The 24,237-nt window shown below is 36.0% G+C and overlaps 1 protein-coding gene across 4 annotated transcripts in view; it reads right to left on the bottom strand.

Annotated features, from left to right (window-relative positions):
- Positions 1 to 24,237, bottom strand: part of LOC106879984 (dehydrogenase/reductase SDR family member 6) — a 167,604-nt gene that overhangs the window by 17,744 nt on the left and 125,623 nt on the right. For all 4 annotated transcript variants that reach the window (XM_089338872.1, XM_089338873.1, XM_014929757.3 and 1 more), the window contains exons 4-6: positions 23,520 to 23,616; positions 17,615 to 17,723; positions 5,438 to 5,501 (exon numbers count right to left, since the gene is read on the bottom strand). In XM_089338872.1, the coding sequence (XP_089194998.1) occupies positions 5,438 to 5,501; positions 17,615 to 17,723; positions 23,520 to 23,616 (270 nt within the window). The remainder of the gene's footprint in view (positions 1 to 5,437; positions 5,502 to 17,614; positions 17,724 to 23,519; positions 23,617 to 24,237) is intronic.

The raw sequence follows: 24,237 nt of genomic DNA on the forward strand, positions 1-24,237 counted from the left end.
AGTGGAGTTAAGATCAAAAGATACGAGGAAAGATGTCTACAGTTTAAACAAAATCAACTGTTTAGAACAAATCGGAAGCTGTTCTATGAGACTCTTGATGGAAGAAATAAGGAAGAAGCAGAGCTCTCTGATCTCAAAGAAGCAACTTCATTTTAGAGCAGGGTCTGGTCAGAGAATATCAAACACAACAACAGGGCACCCTGGCTCCATGAAGTGGAAGAAGAATTCAAAGACATGGAGGCACAAGAGGACATTATCATCACGTTGGAAGATATTCAAGCCGAAGTTGGTAAGATGAGAAATTGGAAGACAGCTGGCCCGGTCCTAATTCAAGGTTTTTGGTTCAAAGTTTTGACAAATTTACATCCCAAACTACAAAAACTCCTGCAAGGTTGTGTACATGAAGAAATTGTACCAGAATGAATGGTCAAAAGAAAGACTGTGTTGATTGAGAAGGACCCAGCCAAGGGTGTTGTGGCCAGTAACTATTATCTGATTGCTCATTTACTTATGATGTGGATGTTTGTGACTGGGACAATAGGAAAGAAATTGTATGACCAACTTGAAAGAAATGAACTGCTATTGGAAGAACAGAAAGGCTGCAGGAAGGGATCACGAGGAACAAAGAATCAGTTACTGATTGATAAGGCAGTTCTTGGGAACTGCCAAAGAAGGTTGTCAAGCCTATGAATGGCTTGGATTGACTATAAGATGGCATATGATATGGTTCCTCATTCGTAGATTCTGAAATGCCTGGAGATAGTCGAGGCAACGAAAAGTTTTATTTATTTCTTCAAAATCGTATGAGAAACTGGAAGACAGTTTTGACTGCAAGTGAAACAGAATATTGTGAAGAGAGAGGACGAGAAACGTACCACCAAGACCTAGTACTGGAAGTGAAAATTGTCCATAGAGCCTCAAAATTGAATGTGGTACCAATTGTAATCAGTGCACTTGGGACCATCTCAAAAAGAGCGATGTTTCGGCATCAAAAGCTGCAAACACAAAACTTCCTAGGAAGTATTCAAATGACAGCAATACTTTGAACAACTCATGTGTTGAGGAAAGTGTTGCGCTTCTAAGCTGCGACATCCAGCTAAGACGCGACATAGACATAAATAAATCAAGAGAAGTCAAGTGAATAATAATAATAATAATAATAATAATAATAATAATAATAATAATAATAATAATAATAATAATAATAATAATAACGGTAATACTTGGGCAGTATCATTACTTAGATACTCAGCAGCTTTTGTAGATTGGACAAAAACTGGATTAGCAAAGCTAGACAGAAGAACAAGGAAGGAATTCAATATGAATGGAAGACTCCACCCAAGATCAGGAGTAGCAAGATTATACTTACCTAGAAAGGAAGGCGGAAGAGGGTTAATATCAGTAGAAGACTACCTAGAGTTAGCTAGAATAGATATAGACTCTTATGTAGGTAATAGTGAAGAAAGTTTATTGAAAGCTGCTAGAGTCACAGCAAGACATAGGGAAAAAAAAACCCAAACGAAGTTAAAAACCAGAATAAAGAACAGAAATAATCTGAATGGCAGGAGAAGGCGTTACATGGTAAATTCCCAAAGATAGATGCAACAAGTAGTTGTAATGAGACATGAAAAGAAAACTGAAAAGGGCGTCGGAAAGTTTGTTAGTAACTGCACAAGATCAAGCATTAAGGACTAATTGGATAAAAGCCAAGAGAGACAAAAACAAAGTAGATTTCGAATGGAGGTTATGCAAATCAAAAGGGGAAAGCGTTACTCACATAGTAAATGAATGTAGCATGCTGGCATAGAAAGATTACAAGAAAAGACATGACAACCTAGGGAGAGTAATCCATTGGGAGTAATGTAGAAAGCTAGGATTTGAAAATACTAATAAATGGTATGACCACGTACCTACTATAGTACTAGAAAGTAAGAAATACAAGATGTCGAGGGGCTTTAACATTCAGACTGACAGAGTAATAGAAGCTAGAAGGCCTGATTTAAAAGTAGTAGATAAAGAAAATAGAAAGTACCAGATAATTGACTTTACAGTCCCAAGTGATGAAAAAATCAATATGAGAAGTATAGAAAAATAGGAAAGTACCAGGATCTAGCCATTGAATTTCAGAGACTATGGGTAAAATGTATCCCGTTAGTCATAGTGCATTGGGAACTATCCCTAAAGATCTTAACAGATGGATAGAGGATACAGGCATAAAACCCAGTTGAGTATAACTCCAGAAAACAGTGTTATTAGGGACAGCTAGAATACTTACAGAGGGTTCTTGGCATCTAAGGTTACTTGTTGTAGCCCGATGTTAGGATTTTTTCTTTTCCAACAGTCTAATCTGTTGTGTATATGTGAAAATAATAACTGATAATTGTGTAAAGAAAGAAAACTTTAAAGAAGAAAAGTACCGCATGAAAGGGGGAAAGATGGTGCTCCAGTATGGCCACAGTCAGATGACTGAAACAAGTGTAAAAGAATATATATATATATATATATATATATATATATATATATATATATATATATATATATATATATATAATTATAAGATCTGGTAATTATTCATATATTAATATATTAATTAATATCGATTAATTATCAGGGGGCCAGCACATTTAAAGAATCAAAGAGATTCAGAAATATTATCTGCAATCTCAGGGGATTAAGGTACATTTTAAAAATAACGTCGACCACTAACAGGAACCAGGTTTCGGATTTAACAAATTCTTACCATTTGTCTATTCCTCATCAGCTTGATTTGTAATGTAGCAGTAATTTTCAGAATCTTATACATAGTTGCCCACCGCCATGTGTGCGCGTGCATATGGTTCTGCTAATTACAGCTTAATGGTAAAGTTCAATATATATATATATATATATATATATATATATATATATATATATATATATATATATATATATATAGTGAGAGTGAGAGAGATAGTGGGAGAGAGAGAGAGATTTTGAAGTGATGTAAAGATATTGTATGTTTAGAATAATAAGGCAGTCAGAATGTTGGATGATTATACATCTTATTTACATTTTTTAGTGCTTTCTTCCGTTATCGGATTTATCAAAAAATGGTTCAAATTTAGATTTCTTGACCTTTTTATAAAGAATTTTCTACGGTTTGCCAAGCAAGGGAGAAAAAGGAAGAAAAATGTTTTTGAGAAGGAGGGAGAGGTAAAGCGGCGTGGATTTTCTATGGTCACACTTGTTTGTTTCGTACTTAGTGACCTTTTAAGGTGGGGGAAGAATAAGGGGGAAGAATAAAAGAGAAAGGAAAAAGAATTTTTGTAGTTGAATTGGTCAAGGTTTTAATTGAAAGACCAGATGTTGACTTTCTTCAGGACTTGCAAGTTCTATGATCCCACGCTGATACCAAATCTTGTCCTTCGCAAGGAAGAACTTTTTCACTGAAGCTTCCACCTCCTGTTGGTAGCTGAAGCGTTTCCAAAATATTGCAAAACTTTTGACTCAACACAATATATATATTCTTTTATTCTTTTCCTTGCTTCAGTCATTTGACTGTGGCCTTGCTGGAGCACCACTTTGAAGTATTTTTTAAGCTTAGTACTTATTCTATTGGTCTCTTTTGCCAAACCACTAAGTTATGGGGACGTAAGTACACTAACACCGGTTATCAAGCGGTGTTGTGGGGACAAGCACAGACACACACACATAGATACATACATATATATACGATGGGCTTCTTTCAATTTTCGTCTACCAAATCCACTCACAAGGCTTTGGTCGGCCCGATATTATTGTAGAAGACACTCTATCTATGTATCTATCTAGCTAGCTAGCTATCTATAGATAGATAGATAGATAGATAGATAGATAGATAGATAGATAGATAGATAGATAGATAGACATATGTGTGTGTATGCATGTCTGCCTGCATGTATGTATGTATGTATGTATGTATCCGTTGGCTAGCTCCAGGTCTTATGGTCTACGTATTTTTGAACTCTAGTCAATTGGTTTCATTTCTATATTATTTCTGCCACCGAAGCCAAATTTGCTAAGTGCAAAATAATATTTATATGAAACGAGGGTTTTATCGAAAGTAATATGGAAGTGAGCATAACTTGTTTTTTAACTAACATAGGTTGTTGAAATTGTAGATATTCGTAGAGTAACTCTTCATGTTCTTTATTGCAAGAAAATAATGAGAGAGTTCCAAACAGAATCAACTTACCACCGTAAAGTTCCTAACGAAAGAAGGGTGAATTCTGTCAAACACCCATAGATGACAACAGGTTATTCACAATGATGTATATCTCTGTACTTTACTCCATTCAATGGTGACTGACAGGAGTAATGTGTACAGACGGATGAAATTGAAAGAAGTTGAAACCAGCATTGAAGGCAAACCAAACAGTGGGAGACTATCAACTACGAGCACTGGCACGAAACCCCAGCAAGTAAACAGATTTATTTGCGCGAATAAACCATTCAAAATCCGTCAGCTTGCTACACAACTGGCCTACAGTGAAAATACATTACAGAAGATGGTGGAAGGTTTCGGATATTGGAAATTGATTGAAAAGTAGAGACGTTGACAATTGACAGTCAATTTGAAAGATAGAAGTCTACTCTAGAAACTTTTACAAACCAATGAAGACACGTTTTTTTCCCGATCTGATGAGAGTAGATGAAATGTGGGCAAAGTTTTATAATCCGAAAATGAAGATTCAGTCTATGGAATGGTGTCACACTTCTCTAACGCTTAAGAATTTCAACAATCAGTAATAAACTATGGTAACTTTTCCTAAATGTGGCTGTTCCGTGAACAACATATACAATGAGAAACTAGAAAAGTTTAAGGAAGCCGTTATGACGAAGAGACCGAACAAGAATCGGAAAATAATCCACATTCGCTTCACACATCTGTGGAAGCAGATCAAGTAATCGTGAAATTCGGTTGGTTAGGTCCTCCGTCCATTACATCCCGGATCGGGCACTCCTCGACTGGCATTTATTTAGTTCAAGTCTTTGGGAACACATATTGATGACACAGATAAGAGAAAGTGGTTGTGAAGAAGTGTGTGTAAAATAGCTCACCTGAATTTTTTCAAACAGGATTCGAGTGTTGTGTCCAAGAATGGCACATTATGTCTCGCTTGTGATGGACACTATGTTGAGTAGTAACTTTGTATAGAAGACAAATTACTGCACAACATATTACTGCACAACATATGCGGTTTGAACGAATTAATAAAAAATGTTACGCTCACTTTTGCATTATTTTCGGTATAAAACTAGCACTCTACATTACATTTACTAAATACTCTATCTTCAAATTTTTTCATTTATCTATTAGAGAGACAAATTAATATATGGAGAATCTAAAAGATAGAAAAAGCAAATGTGTAGTGCTTAACATATCGAATAATGTAGATTGTATGCTTGTTACAATTACCTTTAACACTGGACGCTACTGATGACATATTAATTATACTTCCGCCGGTTTCCTGCTGAATCATCTGAAAATGAAATGAAAATTACAAAGAAATGTTATTTGTCTTCGAGTAGTTTGTAATATTTGAGAGTATTAACGATTCGTTAAATCTCATAGATTTCTATGGTGTAGACATGTATGCTGGCATTGATCTTCATCCAAGAACATCCGAGTCAGGCGATCCCACTGAAGAGGCTACGGCAAAAAAAAAAAACAAAAAAAAAACGAAACTGACCCATCAATCAGGGAATATCTCGACCGCTGCTTTTCGAGTGATTACAGTCCCAGTCAGCATGTATGTATACTATTATGTGCTTTGACTGCATCGTTAGGGTGTTAAGCTGTTATGTCTAGCAATGTAGGTGTCTCTTATATCCTCAGTCATATTTAATGACTGTTATGGTTTTCCGTTTTGGTACACATAGCTTACAGTTACAACAGCCTACATTAATTATATATATATATATATATATTAGGATTTACTTTTCGTACTGAGATAAAAAAAAAACAAGGCTGTGTGCATAATAGAACATTTATAAATAGGTCTTACAGCTGTTTCCAGGATATTTATTATATCCCTTCATCGGAGACAGTGTGAGAGGATGGTTAAGCAATAGTTAATTTAGATAAGATAGGAAATAGAGAGTGAATGCAGGGATATTGTATTTGTAAATCCATTGTTTAGGCAGAATAGTATACATATTAGATACCAATACCTTGTGAGTAAAATCCAATAGTCTTTAAGATTGGTTATTGCATTTGTAAATCCATTATTAAGATTCCAATACCCTATGAGTAAAATCCAACAGTCTTTGAAATTGGTCATTCCAAATACAGAGTATATACACAGTGTTATTAAATAAAGGGTTCTGTTTAAAGTGACCTAAAAGTAGGGAATGTATTAGTATCTTAATAATGGATTTACAAATACAATGACCAATCTTAAAGACTATTGGATTTTACTCACAAGGTATTGGTATCTAATATGTATACTATTCTGCCCAAACAATGGATTTACAAATACAATATCCCTGCATTCACTCTCTATTTCCTATCTTATCTAAATTAACTATTGCTTAACCATCCTCTCACACCGTCTCCGATGAAGGGATATAATAAATATCCTGGAAACAGCTGTAAGACCTATTTATAAACGTTCTATAATGCACACAGCCTTGGTTTTTTAATCTCATTACGAAATGTAAATCCTTATATTCACACGCTGATAAATGACCTACGTTGGACCCCTTATTCGCATAATCGCCGAACCTGGAGCTTAACTATGGTCTATCCATAGCACTTACTTAGCATTACTCGAAACTTCTGGGTCTAGTTGACACCACTATCGCTCATAACCTCCATATATATATATATATATATATATATATATATATATATATATATATGTATATGTATATGTGTATATATATATGTATATATATATATATGTATATATATATGTATATATGTATATATATATATATATATATATATATATATATATATATATATATATATATATATATATATATGTGTGTATATGTATATATATATATATATATATATATGCATGCATGTATGTGTGTATATGTTTGTGTGTCTGTGTTTGTCACACCCCCCAACATTGCTTGACAACCGATGATGGTGTGTTTACGTCCCCGTAATTTAGCGTTTCGACATAAGAGACAGATAGAATAAGTACTAGGCTTACAAAGAATAAGTCCTGGGGTCAATTTGCTCGACTAAAGGCGGTGCTCCAGCATGGCAACAGTCAAATGACTGAAACAAGTAAAAGAGTAAAGAGAGTAAAAGAGAGTATATAACAAAAGAAGGGGTTGTATTTCCACGTAGGAAAAATATAGGTAAATTTGTTGTTGAAAAGGTACCTAGATTTGAAAAACTTGTAATTGTTTAAAGTAAATTTGTTTACATATATACCAAACTAGTTTCAACAATATTTTTTGTTTATCAATGGTAAAATTTAGAATTGTGAGTTAGAAAAACGTTAAAAAATTTCGACGTTGACAAGTTTAAATGTTCATAAAAGTTAATAATATTACAACTGTGCACCAATTTGTTTGGATGTACAAAGCTCATTAGTGGTAGTGATCGACAAGAAATTAATATCATCAAAGTTTAAGTCATACTGAGTTAAAAGGGGAAAAAGCAAGGGAGAAACGGATAGTAAAAAAAAGGGATTTGGTTTACAGCTTCTCTGATCCTCTTTCTGTCGTGTGTAGCAACTTTCGCTTGTTTTGGTGAATGATGTTGTACGCTTCCATGTTCTTCGGATTGTGTGTTGTCGTAACTCTCGGGCGTCTATCATTTTTGCACATTCTATTACCTTTTTGATTACAGTGACTAGCATACAACATCATCCACCAAAACATGCCACTCCTTATGAAGGACCTGCGGATGAAAAAGGCACTGGAAACACATAGGGTCATTAAAACTAAGAGACAACCGCAATCCATAAAAAAGTTAGTCACCAGCACCAAATTACCCACCAAAATTACAATCCCACCAGTCAAAAAGTTCAACCTCACTAACTGCGGAACTTGCATCTTCCTCTTAGAGGGCTCAACATACAAATTTAAGTCAGGTCAAACTTTTATTATAAAAAAAATCACTTCACCTGTGCTTCGAAGAACTTAATCTATGTTCTCAAATGTGGAGGGTGTGGTGGAGACTACATAGGTCAAACTAGTTTAACCTTGAGGGACAGACTAACGGTGCACAGGCAACAAATCTGGGATTCCACGACTAGGAAAATTCCCATAAGCAAACACCTTGACCAATGTTCCGTAAAAATAAACCCGAAATACCAAATCTTCCCTCTCTAAACATGCTTCCCTTCCATAAACGCTTCAACCCAATTCAGTTTAAATAAGGAAGGCATACTCATTAAAAAAATATAAACCACAGCTGAATATCCTTTAGAAAGAAGTAAAAACACTACAGAGAAAAAGGAAAAAAGACTCAATTTTTCCACAAAAAACAACCAGGAACAACAAACAATTTAAAAAACTTTAGTGACAGTCTTCTACCCGGGTTTCGAAACCGCAACTCCAAATCACCATACAATAACGCCATACAAACACCAGATTTCGACATCACCTATCTCTAGACCAATGAAATTTTACAAACACCAGTTGCTGACGTTACCTAACTCTAGACCAATCAAAACCGAACTTCAGCAAATACAACAAAATGACCCTTTAAGAGAATCAACCAACCGGAACGACTGATGACCAGCCAGCCAGAACGACAAACTTGACCACAGGAAAAACAAGACGTCAACAGTACTTTAATGAAGCAAAAATCAGTTCCGCTCGCGGAAAAAATTATAAATACACCAGATTCCAAGACACACCAATACAAGCGAAAGTTCCTACACACGAGGGAAAGAGGATCGAAGAAATTGTAAACCAAATCGCTTTTATTTTACTATCTTCATTTCTCCCTTGTTTTCCCCTCTTAACTCAGTATGACGAAACTTTGATGATATTCATTTCTTGTCTATCACTACTAACACTAATGAGCTTTGTACATTCAGACAAATTCATGCACAGTTGTAATATTATTAACTGTAATGAACATTTAAACTTGTCGACATCAACATTTTTAAACATGTTTTTCTAATTTATAATTCTAAATTTGTCTGTTATGAACATTTAAACTTGTCAACATTGAAATTTTTAAATATGTTTTTCTAATTCATAATTCTAAATTTTTAACATTGATAAACAAGAAATATTGTTGAAACTAGTTTGGTATATATGTAAATAAATTTATTTTAAACAATTACAAGTTTTTCAAAGTTAGGTGCATTTTCAACAACAGATTTGCCTCTCTCTCTCTCTCTCTCTATATATATATATATATACATATGCATATAAAGTTATAAATGGGAGAGAAATATTATAATGAACATTATTCAAGAATAAACATCAAAATATCACGACAAATTTGTTTCAGTAGTCCCAAAACATGTAAATAGCTCATATTATCGTATTTAATAACAAATAAGTTTATTGAAGGTAATGCAGAAAAAAGTTAATCGTTAAATCCACCGTCTCGACTTAATGTGTAAAATTGAGAAAGTGTATTTAGTAGCCCAAATTCTGTATTATCTTCAATGAACTTTTCGCATTACGCATTAATGCAGACATGTACGTACCCTATTTATGAGCTATTTACTGAAACAAATTGTGATATTTTGATGTTTATTGTTAGATAAAGTTCATCATACTATTTCTCCATCATTTATATCTTTATATTCTCCATATTCTTTTCTCATGTATATTACTAATATGCTCTAAATGGTTTGTACAATGAGAAACTAAGGAGCTTTTCATGAATACTACCAGATTACTAGAATCCATATCGTGACTTATATGCATATGTGTATGTATGTATGTGCGCATGCAAATGCAAATATGTATATGCAAATACTTACACACACACACACACACATATATATATATATGTATATATTGATCAAAACAGTTTGACTTAAATTCCTTGGTGCTCTTGAGTTTCAAGCGGGATGCTAGTCGTCAGCCATTTTGGATTTGAATGACAGAAGTTGGTTGTTATTACGTAAGGTGAGCTGCGATTGGTCGTGAAAGGTCACACGGTGTCGTGATAACAGTTATTTGGAAAATACCACATGGTGAACAGAAAATTGACCAGGTGAAGAACAGGAAATAGACCACGTGGTGATTAGGAAATCAGCCAGGTTGTTGGGAGAAGTAGGAAGGGGCGGCATGTGCAAGTATATAGTTCTATGTGTGTGTGGTGTGTGTGTATAATATGAATGTAAGATCCAGGGATATATATATCTTATCATATCATGTGTGTGTACATATATGTGTATGTGCGTGTATATATATATATATGTGTGTGTGTGTGTGTGTGTGTGTGTGTGTAAACACATGTTTTAAACACATATGTAAACACAAATTTTTTATATCCAAGACAAGGATATATAATATAATGGAGCAGGGGGGAAGAAAGTGTACACACGACGCACTACTATTACTATTACACGAGACTCAACGCTCTATAGCAAAGGTTCACAGTGAACTGCTACCAACACGAACTCCCAATCACACACAGTTCTTTCTTTTATAACAATGAATCACTTCACCTTTTAGTCACTTGAAGGGTGGTCGGAATCCTTCCACAACAAAATGTATATATGTGTGTGTGTAGATATGATATATTAGTATTATACATATGCGTGCGCACACACATGCACCCCTTCCCTCCCACACTCACACACACACATTAATAGAAAATAAAAATGCGCTTATCTCGTATAAATGTAGTTGTTTAAGAAGTAGAACACATGAAAGATAAGAATCCCCTTATCATGCAAAAATAATCCTTTGCCGGATTTTTTTTAACTGATCAGCTGTTGCCCAGTATACACGCCTTTCCTCTCCCCGCCAGTGATATTTATCTAAGGAAAGGCCACCAACTTGGGGCGATAAAGCTGTGCCCCAATACTGTTAAAAGGCAACGAACCAGAGTATCTTACCTAGCCCCCTAACATTTCCGCCACTCCACCGACTTTAGTACTTTTTTTATCGAAGCCAAAGAGATGAAAGATAAAACTGACTTCGGCGAAATTTGAACTCGGATTGCAACCACTTGGACCAAAAACTGCTCGACATTCTAACACTCTAACAATTATATCAACACACGCACACCAAGTGTCGAAGTGCATCCCTTGATGAAGAGTCTGCAGACATGAGGTAAATACCATCATGAGATTGGGAAGGCAACTACTTGACAAGCATTCCTTATTCGACAACCCTGAACTCTTACCCAAAGAAATTGCAAGACTCTACCGTAACATAACATCTGAGGAGAGGATGAATGCATTCCAGCAGAAGACCATGCATGGATATGTTAACAGAAAGCTCCAGGGTGATAACAACATTGACAGCCAGAGCAGTCTATCGTGGACAAACAATCGGGTCACCAACTCTCACTTTGAAGGGTATGCCTTTGCTATTCAAGAACAAGAAATAGCAACCAAATTCCTAATAAACAAACGGGACAGAGAGGCGGGCAAAGCGCCACAATATAATAACCGATGCAGACTCTATGGAATCAGTATCAAAGATATCACCCACATCATTAGCAGCTGTCCAAAAATGTCATCACGGTATTACCTACCTATGAGACATGATGTTGTGGCCAAGACGCTGTACAATGAAATCCGCCGACAGGATAACCCCGGGGCTAAGAAGATGAAAACCCATAATGAGGTAGAGGCCATTACCACTCACAATATGAAAAAATATTGGTGGAATGTCCCAATAAAAACCTCAATAAAATGCAGACATAATAGACCGGATATAGTAATCTGGGACAGAGAAGAGAAACTGTGTACAGTAGTAGAAATCAGCTGTCCTGCGGATGTCAACATCATACTAAAGATTAGAGAAAAAGAGAACAACTACGTCGAGCTACTGAGAAATTTGCAGATACTCCACCCAGACTACAAGTTCAGATTCATACCCTTGATTGTTGGGGCATTGGGATATGTAACAAACTGCCTCAGTAAAAACCTGGAAAAATTAGAGTTCTCAAAACCTGAAAGAAAAAAGCTGATTAGAAGACTACAGATTCAAGCCATCAATGGAACTGTAAAGATATGTAAAACTTTCCAAAAATTTAGCACATAAATACATAAATACATAAAACCACATCCATAAAACAAACATACAAATCTGCGCATACACTAACACCAAATACTGTACACACACACATATGCACAAATACCTAGATGATGTTGAAAAAAGTTCCAATGAAGGAGCCTTGAATCTATGTTAGAGTCCGGCTCTTTCTCTATTGACAAGAAATACAGAAATGAAACTGATTGATAACATACATACATACATGGTGTCGAATACAGACACGTTGGCATAGACGACTCTATCCCTTATAACTTTTGGCATTGATGCAAACCTGGTAATAGAAATGATTATTTCTTTGTGTAAATGCAAAGAAACAACCTCTTTTGAAAATATCGTAGCAATAATCAAACAGTGGAATACATACCACATGGAAAAATTACTATACATACACCATGGTGACGAATGAACCCAGAGTCAGCTATCGCAGATCGCGGAACTATCGAGAAAAATTCCAGTGGACTTTTGAACTGAACCAAAACCTATATCAGTTCTACAGAAAGGCTAGGGAAGATCCCTTGATAGGCTATATAAAGATATTTAAAGAACATGAAGATACCTAAAGAATAAAAAATACCCAACATTCTCAAATTTTTCACCAAAACAATTACGCCGGCAAGCTACATTTGCTTAAAAGAAATATGTCACTTTACCATATGCAAGTATATAGTTGTGTGTGTGTGTGTGTGTGTGTGTGTGTGTGTGTGTGTGTGTGTGTGTGCGTGTGTGTGCGCGTATGTGTGTGTGTTTGTGTGTGTATAATATGAATGTAAGATCCAGGGATATATATGTATATATATATATGTATATCATACCATATCATGTATGTGTACTTTATATATATATATATATATATATATATATATATATATATATATAAGTAAATGATAGGCTTGCCTCAATCCTTCAGGGGTAGTCTGAAGCATCCAAGCAACCAGGGGATGTTTAAATCCGGAGGCACTCCTGGAAATCACCTGTGCGGATACCGTCTTGGTTAGAGGGCATCCAGAGGCAGGTAATTTATTGTTTAAACCGTAGTTTATAATTATATTTATGTGAAGAATGGAGCAACAAATACAAGAAGAAGCAATTCTGTTGGGCTAGTTAGCCGTTGTTTAATTGTGTGGAGGTTATGTAATGAGTCATTGTGGAGGTTGAGGTTACGTAACCTCAACCTCCACAATGACTCATTACATAACCTCCACATAATAAAACAACGGCTAACTAGCCCAACAGAATTGCTTCTTCTTGTATTTGTTGCTCCATTCTCCACACACACACACACACACACACACACACACACACACATATATATATATATATATATATATATATATATATATATATATATATATATATACGTAAACATATATTTATATAAATGTTTTATATCAAAGACAAGGATATAAAGGTTCACAGTGAACTGCTACCAACACGAACTCCCAATCGCACACAGCCAAAATGCACAGATGATAACACCTGTATTAACAACACAATAAACTTGTCCGCGAAGAGACTGAACAATAAACACGACCAAGACGAACACAACAACGAACCGTCACCACTACATGGAGATGCGGCAACCAGTTATGATCTCACAAAAACAAAAAAAAGTGTGGAATATAAAACACTAAAATCGCAGCTTCACTACTTATATACATACGGCACTGCATGAGTGAATAACACCAACACGAGTTGGGAAAAACCCCACCGACCTGATGTTATCCGTGATCGACAAAATTGCGAGAGAACAAGCGGCTCAAATCCAAGCACCTAACTTTAAGACAATAAATTTCCAGCTATATAGTGCCGCATTAACCCTGCACCAACAGATGAGAGTAAGAGAGACCGATCCAAAAAATAATACTGAGCCAAAGTGGATTACCTCCCTCCTAAATAACATTAACGACTCAGGAAAAATGGGATAGTTGGATACTTTCATAAAATGCTAGGATAAAAATAAGTTCACGAATCCCCAGTTACGACTCCATGATAGATTCTCCAAATTGTATAGGAACTGCGGCCGAGAAACATTCACAGGCAATCGTATCACCCTCAAACACGATCTACGAGCGGTAAGTGAAAAACTTCGTTATAGTGAAAAGTTGCATGAGCGAAAAATGATAAAACGAAAGTTTGCTCGAAACTACAAGCTGTATATCGGAGTATGAAAGGCGATATCATCAAGGTAGTAAATATTCCTCCTTGGAAGACCTAGCGTCAATCTTGCCGGGAATTTGGAATGTAAACAAAGAACCGCAATGCAGCATGGTTAAACGACCTACGAATTGAGTATCGTGTAAATGACTTTCCCAAAACATACAATATCACCAGTGAAACACTCCTGATGGTTATTATGATCTAAAAGTAGGATACTGGTACAAAAAGCTCATGCTCTCCAAGGAAATTCTCAAGAACTTGTTTTAAAAAATGGATGCTGAGCTAGATATACCAGATTGGCTGATGGTTGTATGGACTACTCTTATCCTCAAGAACAAAGAGACCCAATTGACAAAAACCTATAGGCCCATAGAATGCTTGAATGTTATGTAAGAATCGTACACAGGTTGTCTGAATATATTTCTCCAAGACTACTGCCAAACAAATGGCGTGATAACTGAAGAGGAAGAAAGGCGTCTAGGGCTGTACTGAACAGATCCTCCTCAACAAAGATGTCCTTAAGGAAACCAAGCAACATCACCATAATCTCTTAACAATGTGGTTAGACTACAAGAAGACGTCCGACTCTTTACCTCACTCTTGGATGATAGAATCACTACACCTTGCCAAAGTACGAGCTGCTATAGTGAATACTATTGGAAGATTGACAACAACATGGTCCACACAGTTATCACTGACAACAACTAGAGCAATACCTATTGTTACAGACAGAATTAGGCTATCAGCAGGTATATTCCAGAGTGATAGTTTATCTGTAATTTTGTTTGTGCTGGCAGAGAATCCTTTATCAGCCCTGTTATCAAAATGCCAAGGCTATATGCTGGGATGTGCTGAAAAGAATAAAATTAATGTCACATACACATTTTGTTGTTATATTTTGGTGATATGATCAACATTAGAGACAATTAGAACTAGTTACAACATTCTCACGAGACATAGGAGTGAAGTTTGGCCAAGAAAAATGCTCATACATGATAGTCAACCGTGGAAAGATTGTCGACCAAGCAGTGAACATGTACAACAACGACTTATCTATCTCCCCTATCTTTAGTGATGAAAGTTACAAGTGCCTTGGAATCGATGAGAATGTTCCATGCATTGGTGCAGTGGCTAAAGCCAGAATAACAAAAGAGTACTTCTGTAGACTCCGGAAAATATGGAACTCAGAAGTGTCTGCATTTAACAAGACCATGTCTCACAATGCTTTTGCAGTACCAATGCTAGTACCAACATTTGGGATATTAGACTGGACACTCACTGAGATACGCAACCTGGACATCAAAACCAGAAAAGTACTAACCACTACCGGCAGCTTTTACTCTAAAAGTGACACCGATAGTATCTATGTGAGACGAAGTGATTGCGGTAGAGGCATAAGGTCAGTCCATATGGCCTTTGAATGTCGCATTGTATCACTCAGACAACATCTGCTGAAAAGTAAAGAAAGAAATTAGTACATTCCATGCATACTCAAAAGTGAGAGCAACAACATCTTCAGAGTTGGAGAACTACTGTGCAGGTACTCTGAGAATACAGCTGTCTCATGCAACCCAAATGAGGCTGGACAAGCCTACCTAAACAAAAATTTGGAGAAGGAGGTATCATAACAGCAAAAAACAGTGCATAGATATATATTCCATAAGACAGAGGGCAACAACAGTATTGACAGGAACAGTAGCCTCTCCTGGATCTGTGATAGATACATTGCATCCCACCAAAAAGAGTGTCTTCACTATCCAGGAACAAGAGATAGCTACTAAATACCCCTTAAAAATGAGACAAAGATACCACAAACCCTCCACGTTGTGATAAAAAATGTCGGCTCTGCTATATCACCTACATCATCATCAGCTGCCCCAGAATGTCTACGAGACACTACCTGCCTCTGAGGCATGATACAGATGCAAAGACTATTTGCAATGTTATCCGAAGGGACTACCCCACTGATGTATGCATCAAAGGCATGCGAAAATCAGCCAGCTGGTATTCAGCCTTTTAAAACAAAGAATACTGGTTGAACACCCCAATAGAAACATCAATTCGGTTCAAACATAACGAATCTGATATTGTTCTGTGGGACAGGGAACAAAAGTTATGCACAGCTATAGAGGTCAGCTGTCCAGTAAATGTTAATGTATAATCAAAAGTCCAAGGAAAAGAGAACATTTATGGCAAATTAATGCAGAACTTACAGATCTTGTGCCCTGACTATGAATTCTCACTTAGGTTTTGTACTAACAAATTTGTAAAAAAAGAAAAAACAAAAGCAAAACAAAAAAAAATAACAGAAATACTCGGTTTCACGGAGAAAGAGCAAAAGAAATCCAGTCTATTAGTGGCACAGTAAAAATTTGCAAGGCATTCCAAAGAGTGGAACAGTAAAAACATGCCAAACTTTCCTCAAGTTTGAAATGTTACTGTTTTTTATTATCTACATTCCAACGATGGGGTCTTGTATCTTTGTTAGAAACCAGAGTAAGAATTCAAATGATAAAACGAAAAGAGAACATACATACATACAGAAGCAGGCGTGGCTGTGTGTTAAAAAGTTTGCTTCCCAACTACATGGTTCCGGGTTCAGTCTCACTGTGAAGCACCTTGGGTAAGTGTCTTCTCCTATAACTTCGGGCCGACCAAAGCCTTGTGAGTGGATTTGGTAGACGGAAACTGAAAGAAGCCCGTCGTATGTGTGTGTGTGTGTGTGTGTGTGTGTGTATCTTTGTGTCTGTGCTTGCCCCCCCCCCCACCGCTTCACAACCGGTGCTGGTGTATTTATGTCTCCGTAACATAGCGGTTCGGCAAAGAGACCGATATGATAAGTACTAGGCATAAAAAATTAAGTCCTGGAGTCGGTTCGTTCGATTAACACCCTTCAAGGCAGCGATGCACCGCTATGGCCAAAGTCAAATGATTGAAACAAATAAATTTAAAAGATATACATATATCGCTTCTAATTAACGATCAGCCATTGTTGTCAAAAAAGAATGAGCAGTGCCGATGATCGTTTGCAAGACATTCAAGCCTGAAAAAATATGGGGCTTATTCCGAATGCTTGGCACCGAGTGAACATAGCTAATGACACTCAAAGGCCAGGTGATTATACAAAGCAGAGAGACAATCCTGCCTCTGGAATTTATGCTCACAAGTGTCATGTCAACTCAACAGAAGCGAATAATGTAAAATATTCATGACCATTACTACTAAAATCAGATTAAAAACTTTAAAATATACAAAGAAATAAACGCACCTTAGGAATAAATTCTGAGCAAACGCGATAAACACTTTTTACGTTAAGATCAAAACTCGAATCCCACGATTTTTCGTCACATTCCAGCAATGTCCCGTTATGTACAAACCTAGAAAAGAAGAATCATCATAAAAAATATTTAAATTATGATCAAGAGGTTGTGGTTCTTTATGTATGTGCATCGGGTGCTTACCGAATTTTTAACGAATTTTTAATTGATTAATAGCGACATTACATCATTAGAAAAAACCGTTTTCATCAGGTGAATACTTGAACAGCAACATTCAAAAACATTCAAAAGCCAACATTTTGTGCAACTTCATGATTCTAACACCATTGTTGATCATAAAAATGAATTTGCTAGTTCAGTTTGATAGTATTATAGGAGAAAATAACGTGATGTCAGACGTGAATAGGAGGTAACGAAGATTTGTAGAATGAAGGAGATTAGAGGATGGGATGGGGGTATCAGATAGTGAAGCATCTCCCCACTACAATTAAGATAGAGTTAGTTTCTTTTATCTTTTACTTCTATTCGGCAAGAGGTTTTGGGGTTAAATACAAAAGGTAAGGTCACCCAGTTATTTATGTATTTATTTGTTGTGTACACATTTTATTCTTCCACCTGACCCGGTACCTTATCATTTAAGTGCCTGATTCACTCAAATCTTGATCTGTTACATATATATATATATATATATATATAATACAAAGAATATATATACATGGATACACACATATATATGTACATACTTACATCTACATGTGTATATATATGCATATCAGGGTACATGACGTTAGAACAATGAACTACAGACAACGGAACGAACACATAGGAAAACGGAAAGCCACTTGGAATATCCATTCATCAGCTGTCTCTATTCTAACTAGACGTTTCGAAGATAAGACAGAACGTACTCTAGAATAGTCTCTTCCTGAGTAGTGGATCAACCCACTACACAGAGGATTCCAAGGTGGCAAACACAAACCAAGACAGGAAAAATTTGGACAGTGAAAACAACATTCAAAAGCCGTACGGCCAAACGCGAATCTGAGGTAGAACGCTAGTAGTTCGTCTTGCCTTCACAGCGGCTGGAGTGAAAAGAAAGTTGACCACAGGTCACACGAGAGCAGAGAGGACGGTGGAGGGAGGAAGTCGAACAAGGAGGAAGGGACAGAAGGGTATAGCAGTGAAGTAGAGGCCAGGACAGAGGGATAGATAGAAAGATAGAGGAAGACAGATAGATAAATAGGTAGAAAGATAGAAAGATAGATAGATAGATAGACAGCTAGATAGATAGAAAGATAGAGTCACGTCAGAATAATAAAGTAGACTTACTTGCAAAAAAGGACGTATGCGTTCAATAATGTAATAATACAAAGAATATATATACATGTATACACACATATATGTACATACTTACATCTACATGTATATATATATGCATATCAGGGTACAGGACGTTAGAACAATGAACTACAGACAACGGAACGAACACATAGGAAAACGGAAAGCCACTTGGAATATCCATTCATCAGCTGTCTCTATTCTAACTAGACGTTTCGAAGATAAGACAGAACGTACTCTAGAATAGTCTCTTCCTGAGTAGTGGATCAACCCACTACACAGAGGATTCCAAGGTGGCAATTATGATTTAGGGTATCTAAGAGACACCACCACGCTGAAAATAGCAGTCAGTCAAAGCTTGACTCTAAAACCACAATAAATGTTCATATAGCACCAGGAGAGAAGACGAAGAGACAAAATAAACTAGCAACAATTATTAGATAATTACAGATCCCGGATTTCTGGCTCTGCATAAGAAATGCTCTGCCTTAATCAGAGGAATATACTCAGATACCACATAAATACAAATACATATATATATACAACATGTGATATACTTACATATACGAACGTATACATACATATATATGCACGTATGCACACGACCAGTTTAAATTGTCCGTTCATATATATAAGTATATCGTATGTTGTATATATATGTATTTGTATTTATGTGCTTTTCTGAGTATATTCCTCTGATGAAGGCAGAGCATTTCTTATGCTGAGCCAGAAATTCGGGATCTGGAATTATCCAGTAATTTTTGCAAGTTTATTTTGTCTCTTCGTCTTATCTCCTGGTGCTGTATGAACATTTATTGTGGTTTTAGAGTCAAGCTTTAGCTGGTATTTTCAGCGCGGTGGTGTCTCTTAGATACCCTAAATTATAATTTTAAATAATTATTACCTTTGATGGTTTTTATTCCCATGCTGGCAACTTGATATAATCGATATTTTAAATATTGATCTTATCCTCATTTATATAAATTTATATATATATATATATATATATATATATATATATATATATATATATATATATATTGCTAAACTGGCAATATGACCATCCCCAAGTACATCAATATATATATATAGTAACATATAATTGCCAATCAAGTCTGGCGTGCTATACAGTGCAGTGCTACTGACATTTATAGCCCCAGGAGGTTAACGACACACATTCTGTGTCCGATTAGTATTTGCGAGGGGCGGTCATCGCTCCCATCTCTAGCCTTACGTGATACACATAGACTCGAGTTTCTGGGTCGTTATCCGTCTTCAGGATAGTGATGAAAACTCATTCCACTCGCAAAATACTATATGGTTTTTCAAGCGACAAACTGTCGCTGATCTTGAAAAAGGAGTAATAAGCTTTATTAAATCTCTGAGCGAGATATAAACAGTAGCAATACGGAATCGTAACATATAATTGCCAACCATAAACGTCAGTAGCACAGTCCTGTGTAGGACGCTACGCTTGGTAGGCAATTATATATTACGATTCCATATTTCTACTGTTTATATCTCGCTCAGAGATTTGACAGCCTCTCTGTGTGTGTGTGTGTGTGTGTGTGTGTGTGTGTGTGTGTGTGTGTGTGTGTGTGTGTGTGTGTGTGTGTGTGTGTGTGTGTGTGTGTATGAGAGGTATTGGTATGGTATCCAGAAGACCCAAGTTGGCAGGTAAGGCTATGTAAGTGCTACGGGAGTTAGACTCTAGTTAGACTCTTAGTTCGATAATAATGGGGGTGAGGTGTCTAATTCGGGTCTTGTGTGAGCATGTATATGTTAAATAAAATGAGACAACAAAGCTTGTTATTACAAGTGGATAGTGTGGAGACATAAATTCTATATGTTGTTCATTCAAAGGGGTCTTGTGGTGTGAATGAAATTTTGGGAACGTACTGGTCGGGGTAAGTAGATAGAGAGAAGACGGAGAATGGTATGTTAGGCGGAGAATGGTAGGAGAGGAAAGAAGAAAGAAAGAAGGAAAGAAAGAGGAAGAAAAAATGAAAATAAGAGTGCTAGATGGGGATCAAGATATTGTGAGGGGGATGGGAGAGGAAAGCTATCAAGATAAAAGGAATAGGAGGAGATATATATATATATAAAATCTGTCTGTTGTATGTAATTGAAATTGACTAATTACCACACAGAAAGTTTAAATTCTCTCGTCAATAGAATATTTTGTTATCGAAATTAAGTATAGCAAGATTTTCTTTCTTTCTAAACTTGGCATCTCAAGAATCTTTAATGATTTCTTCTAACTGCATCATTTTTAGAACACTTAGTCTTTTATGCGTCCTTGTGGCTCTCAGATTATTCTTTATCATTCCCTACTTACTGAAAGAACAACTAATTGCCATCAAGCTCAAATATATCCTAAGAACTACAGCAACAGTTGGAAAAGTTTTAGTATTGTGGATTGAAAGTGCCTGATGAGATGGGGCAAAACATGACCTGAGCTTACGAAAGGCTGCAGAATACACCTTACTTATCTCACAGGCGAAAGCGGGTGGGGGTTGGGGGTTCTCAGTTTCAGTTTTTATCTCTGCATCTGATAAACTACATAAGTTCACTATAACTTTGAACTTGCCGTGCACTGATTGATAGCCTACCTTGTATGTTTATTAGGCGACAAAAAACTGGTCTAAAATGACATTGGATGTCCCGAGGTTGATGCAAGGTTTACATCATGTTTGTTTCTCTTCCTTTGTCTCTTTGTCGTTACTCTATAGTTTGTGTTTCCACGCATGTTCCTGATATCCAGTTCCAACTCTCCATACCTACCCCAATGTGATTTCAGAAAATTTCCAAAGAATCGATTAGATACACCACTTTATTCAGATCAACTCCAATTCCTTGAAAAACTTTATTTTTACTGTTAAACCGTACAAGAATTAAATTCCAGATCTTAGACATTAGGACAGTTTCAAGATAATCCATTTTGTCTGCCAATGTCTGAGTTCATATCTTGCTTCAGGTGTTTGTTCTAAATCATCTTCAATATTTCCGAGTGCATTTTGAATGCAGTTATATTCATCAACATATGCTCTTGCTGACCAACGTGTTTCTGACAAGGAGTTCAACGACAGTTCTATTTTATTTATTTCCAAAGATTTCATTAAATTTTTTCCTGTCAACGTAGAAAAAACAGTGTATACCTTTGTATGAAACCAAAATAGCGAAAGGCTTCAAACCAGCAACAAGTAGTAGTATGTCCAACAAGATTCACCGAATGAACTGCTTAGAGAATCAAAACCGTAGTCAAATTACTTTCCTTAAATTTGGCTTGTATTCCTTTGTAGTGAAGACATTGGCATTGTCATGGGACTGAACCTGCAGTCTTCAAAACTTATTCCCTATTTTTAAAAATTCGAACCAATCTGCAGGAAAGTTAAAAGCCTTTCTATCAACTCTCCAGAAATAACATAACGCACGATAGCTGCTATCTGATCAACATGAGTGTGATCTGGTGTTAAATCTACAGAAACTAACAAATACATTGAAGTTCTGCTACAATATGATTCACATATTTTGCATTCAACAGAACAATATCTTCATAGATATTAGTGATAAGCATGATTGCTTAGCACTTCCAGAATTGCCAAATATTTTCAAACAGCCCATTAAGAATGGATTAGATAGTGCACCAAGCGCCATAATTACCCCAAAATTCCCATTGTGCTTAGATCCTATGATTTCTTCATTACCACTAAATGCCAGGCTTCTCTTAACAAGAAATATTGTCATAGCTACAACATAGCGCAAAATTTCAGTCCGATATTTCTTGCTTTTCCAACTTTCTATTAACATGAGAATATTCCTTACATAAAATATTGAACTGCAACACAATCGTTAAAGCCATCCTTGCTGGAAAACCTGTCACAGCAGCACAACATCAAAGTACAATAAAAGCAATAAACTGTATTCTTTGATGGTCTATACAGGAGTCACTTTTTCAAACAATGGTCATCATTGTCACGAACAGTGTAAAGCATTGAAGTTTTAAAATAATGACAATGCTCATCCAGTTTGCCTTCACCTTTTTATATAATGGCGTCAAGATTCTGAGTAGGAAAATAGCTGACACAGCTGATTTTGAGTGAAGAACACTGACAAACTTTTTCTGGCAGAAAACTGCTTGCTTCGGTTTAGGTTCTAAGACAGCACTTCATTAGCCACGTCAGCAGGATCCAGTGATTCTTCATCTCCAATATCTTGGGTTGATATATTAGTCCATTCTTTTTGCTGATGCACTCGCGAGTGCAGCTAATTTCTCAAAACAGATATCTGTTACTGATTCTTCATTAGCTGTTAAGTTTTCCTTTTTCGGAGCAAATTCTGCAAGGTGTAGTAAATTTTTCAATACAGTAATATTTTTCCATGTCCTTGGAAATTTTTCTGAAGATATCTAAAAAGAGTTCAAACGATTAAAAGTAAATCGAGTATTACAGATTAAAAATTTCGTTTCAATTAAATTACCTTTCTTCTAAATTAAGTTTCACTTGCATAAGTAAGGATAAAATCAAGAATGATGATGTGAAGAAAATCTATATTTACCCGGCACAGTTAAAAATTATATCAACTTTATGAATATTTTCAGCAAAAGCTTTAACTTGTTCACTGCTTGTGACATCAAGGACATTGGTGTGTATGCCTAAAATAAATACATGACAGCTAATTAGAAATAAAATAAGGTCAATTCTCTGTTTTACAAATCATTACATTTCACACAATTTTATGACTTTTTATCATTTAAGCATTAAGTGTCATTTATTCATCATCATAAATGTGAGACTAGTGAATATCAGACCTCTGGAAAGGTTCTACCTCAAAACAGAAAACAGCGGAAGACTACAAAAAGATATTCATCATCATTTAATGAGCAGTTGTGTCGTTGTCCCGGATGTCTGAGAACCGTGAATATCTTAGATGATAGACTAAATGTTAACCACACTTCAGGTTAATATTATATCGTGTCACAGGTCATGTTAAAAATATTCTATTACTCGCTTAAAAGCCGCCCGACAGGGCGGTTTTCAAGTTAGTATGTAGCTTTTAAGCAACTAATGCGAATGGGAAGATTTTCAAACAGATCTCTGACTTATTTTGGAGAATTTGTTGCAATTGCTTCCTCCAGAGTCATTTCCTAATGATGATTATATTCGTCGCTAAAAGTCATGTAAAAAAAAAATCGCCGAAAACAATCGCAGTAATGAAAACATAGGAATCCAAAATTTCAGGATTGCAGGTCCGGATTCGGCCCGGAATGTTTTAA

Source organism: Octopus bimaculoides, chromosome 21 (assembly GCF_046866305.1).
Source record: "Octopus bimaculoides isolate indiv1 chromosome 21, ASM4686630v1, whole genome shotgun sequence".
Taxonomy (NCBI): Eukaryota; Metazoa; Mollusca; class Cephalopoda; order Octopoda; family Octopodidae; genus Octopus; species Octopus bimaculoides.